The sequence below is a fragment of the Neodiprion virginianus genome, chromosome 5 (assembly GCF_021901495.1).
Source record: "Neodiprion virginianus isolate iyNeoVirg1 chromosome 5, iyNeoVirg1.1, whole genome shotgun sequence".
Taxonomy (NCBI): domain Eukaryota; kingdom Metazoa; phylum Arthropoda; class Insecta; order Hymenoptera; family Diprionidae; genus Neodiprion; species Neodiprion virginianus.
The window spans coordinates 23,109,634-23,115,958 of record NC_060881.1 but is presented as its reverse complement, the minus strand read 5'-3'; the positions used below and the strand labels follow the sequence as shown (position 1 = coordinate 23,115,958).

At 39.0% G+C, this 6,325-nt stretch overlaps 1 protein-coding gene across 1 annotated transcript; it reads right to left on the bottom strand.

Moving 5' to 3' along the window:
• Nucleotides 1-617: 617 nt before the first annotated feature.
• On the bottom strand, nt 618-5,806 carry LOC124305546 (cytochrome P450 4C1-like). The gene is made up of 13 exons (XM_046765122.1): nt 5,740-5,806; nt 5,434-5,645; nt 5,236-5,342; nt 5,078-5,168; nt 4,409-4,594; nt 4,234-4,303; nt 3,968-4,094; nt 2,259-2,337; nt 1,934-2,049; nt 1,708-1,776; nt 1,401-1,590; nt 1,089-1,268; nt 618-902 (listed from the first exon to the last, which is right to left on the bottom strand). Exons 2-13 carry the CDS (start codon nt 5,609-5,611, stop codon nt 733-735), a joined length of 1,563 nt encoding a protein of 520 aa, XP_046621078.1. The 5' UTR covers nt 5,612-5,645; nt 5,740-5,806; the 3' UTR covers nt 618-732.
• Between the last annotated feature and the right edge of the window lie 519 nt (nt 5,807-6,325).

The window sequence follows — 6,325 nt, the reverse complement described above, 5'->3', positions numbered from 1 at the left end:
CATCGATGTTTTACTTACAGAACTCCCTCTTGTAAAGATCTTTCAATTTCCAATAACCATATGAAATGATTTTTCAATTCACACATAATAAATGAAATAAAAAACTCGTCAACATTAGAAAACTTCTTTCTCTGTTATGAAATTTTGAAAAGTTTTTTTTTTTTTTTGATTATTTTCATCCTAATTAATTTTTAGGCATATTTATTCCTTTCATCTTCAAACTTGCACTTTGCAATAATGTTTTATCCTGAGACGTTTTTCGCATCGACATAACTTTTGTACACCTGTACTGATTATAATTCAAGAGGTACAAAAAATGCACAATTCTTGCCGTGACAAACTTACCAGTGTTTTATTAGACTTTATAGCTGTAAGCGAGATAGTTATTCTTCCAGTCTCGTTTTCTCCCTTGACGGTGCGGGGTCATTATTTACAGAACACATTACAAGAACACGGAAGCTTACCGCTCGGGCAGCGTGCTACGGGCCTGAACTTCTTCATTGCCAACGCAATCTACTGGGAAGGAAAATTATCTACCGCCGAATCAATTTCCGTACGTGTAGCCATATTTCGTCAATCAATATCAACGTCCTGCAATTTTAACGTCAATGCAATTGTGAAGTGTTGTCATTTTATTTGCAATCTATAATACGAAACATAATCGACACCCGTATGCGGGTAGTAGTATGCAGTTGCAGTATGCAGTATGCAGTTGCCTCAATGAAAAGCATGTTATTTTACGCGTTGCTGAATCCTAATTGTGACAGGATCAACAGATTTCAGTAAAGTATCGAACGTCAGCCGTAAATCTTCGACCGGCATTACTTTATCCTTAGTCAGAACGTAGCGTCGGAGGATCGTTGCGGTGATCGTCTTTATCAACATCATAGCGTACTTCCAACCTGAAATTGAAAGAAACTCGTTGAAAGTCATTGCGTCCGTACCTCTGTAATCCTGTTTCAAACTCTGAGCAACATTCTTCGCTTGAAAATACACCAAACATGAAGACGAATGATGATGTCGGAGGATCTCATTGAAACAACAGTATACTAATATGAGATCATTGTCAACTCTTTTATTTTCCTTACCGACACAATTTCTTCGTCCCCCACTAAATGGTAAGTATGAGTACGGTTGTTGTCTCGCGAATCTTTCGGGTAGGAATCTGTCTGGATCAAACTTCAGAGGATCGGGCCAGTATTTCTCACTCCTATGGACCCCGAAAATGTTGAGAACGATCGAAGTCCCTCTTAGAAATGTACGATGACCTGTAAAACCGGTGATCATTTTAGATGTGACCCGATCCACCTTCTTCGAACAATATACCTATCACTTGCTTTTCAGGCCCGTACTCAGATACGATAGCAGAGAAATGGATAAAATGACCGAAACCTGCGAACCTAAATCAAAATCGTCCGTTGTCGTCCGAGCCATTAGGGGCACAACCGGGAACAGCCGCATAGTTTCTTTGATCACTCTCTCCATGTACGTCATTCTCGCCAAGACGTCCATCGTGATGTGCAACTCTTCACTGTCGTCGTTTAATACATGTTCTCCGAAAATGTCGCACAGTTCCTGGTACACTTTTTCCTGCCCGATTATAAGAAAAGCGACTAATTGTAAGCAGAGCCTTGTAAGAGGTGCACCACACACAATGTTTGTTTCCGTAAGATCACTACGTAACGTATACTTGAATAACACACACACCTGAATGTCTTGATGGGATGCCAGCATCAACAACACGTAGTTCATCGTGATGGCCGTTGTATCGCTGCCCTGAAAGAGTACAATTGCGCATTCGTGTTTCCAATTGCGAGTTAACAATGGTGTATATTGTATCTACTGTTCCGTTCTCAATGACTCACAAAACTGACAAGTATGACAATTATTTGAAGCTACGCCGTAATAACAGTATCAAGTGCGTTAGACTTACGGCTGCGATGATCGTATCGACATGATCCCGGACCTCTTTATCCGTCAGCGTTTGGTTTTCGTTGGATAGTCTGAAGAGATTTTCTATCAGTACTTGAGGTCCAGCTGTGGAATCATCTGATACATGAATGATTAGGTAATTAAAAAAAAGACAGCTACCACACCTAACTCATGCACAAATGGCCCCGGAAATCTACAATTATTTGGGTTTCCGTATGCATTTCATCAAAAGTGTAAAGCAGAAGGCCTCAAGTGCAACTCACTCCTACGAAACAAGCACTCAATCGTGGCACTTTACGACTGTGTCTGGATTTTTTGGTACTTGCCAGCTGCATCTTGTTCTTCGTCGGTTGATAGTCGTTTATCACCAGGCCGGACGATTTCTGCTTTCTTCTGTCGTATCACCTGAAATGAAACATCGGAATTCGGTAATTTATTCTTCGTAGCTTATGCTAATTGTGTTGAACATTCTTATCAATTCAGACGTCTATCAATTGTTGCGCAATGCGAGTACCCTGTTTTCATGCGTAGTCTAGACAAGAACCAACAATTGCTCTAGCATGCTTGTCGTTTATAACTTGTAACATGTGGGTTGCCCGTGATAAACGAATCCTTGAACCCTTGACGGGAACCCAACAGTACTCACACGGCACGAAATATGTCGGAAATATTTCAGAAATGTTCCAACATTTCAGATTCATTACATCATCTCGGGAATATTTCTAAAACGTTTCAGAAATATGTCAATTGCAGTAATAACATTACCAATATTTGAGATACCTTACAGAAATATTTCAAGTCCAATATTACATTTTCGATGGTATAAATATATTTCAGACATATGTGAAGTGCAATATAATATTTTTGACATAACAAATATACTTCTGAAATATTTCAAGTAGAATGTCATCACTGAAACTCTCGGATAAGTTTTAGTAATACGTCAACTGCAACGTAATACTTTGCATATATCTGATATGTTTCAAAAATGTGTCATCTGCAACATGACATTCTGATATTTCGAAAAAACTTGAGAAATATGTTATTTCAAATGAAACAGTTTTATTGTTTCGAAAATATTTTAAACAGTTGACGATCCAAACATACCGTATTGAATATTTCTGAAATATTTTATACATATTTAAGATCCTCCCTAACATTTTCATTACTTTGGACAAATTCACTTGAAACCATACTCCTGTAATATACTATACATTTAATATACTGTGCGACTAAATTGAATTTTTTTTTTTTTGAATACCTAGTTACTTTATTATTGGTGAAATTCATTATTGCTTGGGCAGAAATAATGAAGGGAAAATTGAAGAGATTTTCTAAACGCTAGTATAGCGTAGTGGTTAGGACGTGCGACTAGTGATGCGAAAATCTCGGTTCAAATCCCGAGAAGGACGTAAAAATGCAAAGTATCACATAGAACTTTGAATAGGCATTTTATTCGACATTTGGGACCATAGATAGGTTAGGGTAATTCAGGAAACCTGCTGTTAATTCAAAAACACGTTCTTCATTTCGCATACTAACCAACCGCATGACGGGAAACACATCATAAATGTTTTAGAAATATTTCTGCAACGTGTCGAGAATGTGTCAGATACGACATGTCCGTCCGTATCTGCGTTTGTTACTTAGGAAATATTTACGGGAAATATTTCGCAAATTACGTATGTTCAATATCAGAACGAAAATGTGCGCAACGGTAAAAATGCGACATCAGATTACCGTTGGAAACAAATGTCGAATCTAAATTCATGGTAAAGTGTTAACATCTCGTATATCAGACTTGTCAGTCACGTCAAATTTTCTAATCAATATGTCAAAGAAGTGAATTTTGGACGAATGATTGTTCCGTAATCCGAATCGAAGTTACCCTGCTGCTATTATTCTTGCCTAATTCTCTGTTGAAGTACTGCGCAAAGGATTCGGGTGTTACGGTATACTTTTCATCCACAAAATGACTCAACCAATGCTCAATCACCAAACCATGATTGCATTAATGAAGATGTCTCGCACTTACGTTATCAGCAAACTCGTGTATAAACTTTATGCGCTTCCTTTGGTCCTTGCCAAGTTGCGTACGGTAGAACACGAAGTCTGGGTACAGCCAAGGACTAAAGGTTCGTTTAACGAAACTAGCAAACACGCTGTAAAGACAGAATTATTGCACAATTCAAGGGCTTGCATTAGTGAGTTTAACAAAATATGAATCCGTGATTAGGTGTCGAGCTTTGCAAACAACGTGGAATTAAGCGAACCATGTGGAAGGCATTTCAATTGACTTACTTCCGTAATGCTTCGTCGTACCGACATTCCTCGCTCTCCTGTGCTTTCAAATCTACACCCATAGCCGTCACTGTGACACGTAAAATATGTATGTATGTAATCGTACCTTAGGCTGGGAAAAGTGTATCGTTCACTTGGGTATAATTGATTTTTTGCGAAATTACAGCCGACTTACCACAGATTGCGTCCAATGTACACAGCGAGACGTATCTGTGTATTTCAAATTCCGATCCGTCCAAGTGCTGCTCCATCTTCTTGGCCAGTATCACTGACTGTGTGGCGAATGTTTTGACGAAAGATTTTAGAGCCACGGAATTGAAGGACGGCTGAAGCAGCTTTCGGTGCACTTCCCATATTGACGCTGAAAGGAAAAATTCTCCAATATTCGGCAACAATTTTGGATATCAACAGGAAACCACCTTCCACGTGGAAAAAATGATTTTATTTTTCTAACATTTTTAACAACGAGTTACTACTATTTACCGTAATTTGATTTCGGTTGTCCGCAATAAAAGTCTTTCACTCGAGTCGACGTAAGATTTATAAATTTAAAAAGTGATTCGGGAAACTACTGATGAAATTTCGCGTCACTCGTTATCGAAATCGCACACTTTGCTAGCTCGACGATCTTCGCTGGGACATGAGGCCCATAAGTATTATTCATGTTAATCTGTTTGTTTGAGATATGAACCAACCCCTAGCGAATCTTAAGTTTATTTGACGGATTTTCACTTCGATACAACAGACACGATCGAAAATTTACTGACAATGAGATCAAGGCAATCCTTTCCTGACTCCGACATCTCAGATGAAATTAGATAGCAAAGTGACATCGTTCACTTACCAGGAGCAGTGACTAATCCGTCCCCCACACAGGGTCGTGCGAAGTTGTATACGTAATGTTTTTCAATGGTCTTCGGACTGAGGAGTATTTCCTGAAATGACGAATCATTTCAGATCCCACTGTTTTATTTGCGTTCGATTATCATCAGGCTACCATACCTTCAGATCTTCAGAATGAGTTGTGAAGAACATTGAATAACGTCCAATGCAGAGTCGGAATAATGCAGGATACATTTCCCCCAGTTTAAATAGGTTCTTTGATATAGCTGCAATTGCACGTTTCATAGAGTCGAAGTATAATATTATTCGTTACTCGAGATTTATTGACCAATTCGACGACATAAGATTTTCACTCACACTCATTGCTGCCGACGAAGAGATACACATGGCCTATGAAAGGCAGATTTGGCAGTTCCTCAGCAGTAGGGGGGAATTCGGAGAGCAATACAATCTTTAACAGCTTGACGGCGATGTCGATTATCCGGTACAACACCACGAATGCCACCGCAAGCGTGGCTACCGTCAAAGAATCCATCCTGCGATTCGGTGAAAACTCGAAACACCGCTCACTTTGTTTTTTTAACCAAATGTGTTCAACAAATTTCATTAAAATCGTCCTGTCGTATTACAACACTGCTCTGTGTTAGTTTCTACAAAACTCACTTTCCTGTCGTATAGTGTTGCGAGTTGAGGGCAGATAAGATTCCTTTCTCCGCTGGTATTCAACTGAATTCTGGAACCTGAATTCAGATTCACCGTTTTTATACGGTTGGGCAATAACGCATCATATATGTTACCCCCGGAATGATCGGACATTCTTCTTCCTGTTTGGCCAAGGCCAGTAATTATTTACCAGTTGCATAAAATCAGTGAATGCAATATCCAAATTTACTAGAAGACCTTCGTAGAAATCTGGATTGCTTTTAAACTCAGAGGTTCAGCTAGCAGATTGCTAATTTGCATTCGATCCCAGCGGTAACAAGTTGTTATCACTCAGACAAGAAATTCGTTGGCCGTGACAATTTTTATTATTTATACCGTGATTCTTATCAATTAGTTTCTCAAAGCCGCTGTTGAAAAATACTTCATTACTGTCATTTCCAACAGCGGCTATATTTCCCACAACCGTTCGGTAAATCGTGAATTGAGTACGCTTGATAACTCCACTGCGTGACTTGAGGTGATGGAATCTTTTCTCTACAATTTGTCGATCAAACAAACTGAATTAGTTAATTTTTGAACACCCAGC

What these genes read in the sequence shown, in the direction of transcription:
- LOC124305546 (XM_046765122.1), bottom strand. Translation starts at nt 5,611, where the DNA reads ATGGATTCTTTGACGGTAGCCACGCTTGCGGTGGCATTCGTGGTGTTG. An exon ending in TCGATACGATCATCGCAGCC is followed by an intron (nt 1,777 to 1,933) that starts GTAAGTCTAACG and finishes GTACTCTTTCAG; the next exon opens with GGCAGCGATACAACGGCCAT. An exon ending in GGGACGAAGAAATTGTGTCG is followed by an intron (nt 903 to 1,088) that starts GTAAGGAAAATA and finishes TTTCAATTTCAG; the next exon opens with GTTGGAAGTACGCTATGATG.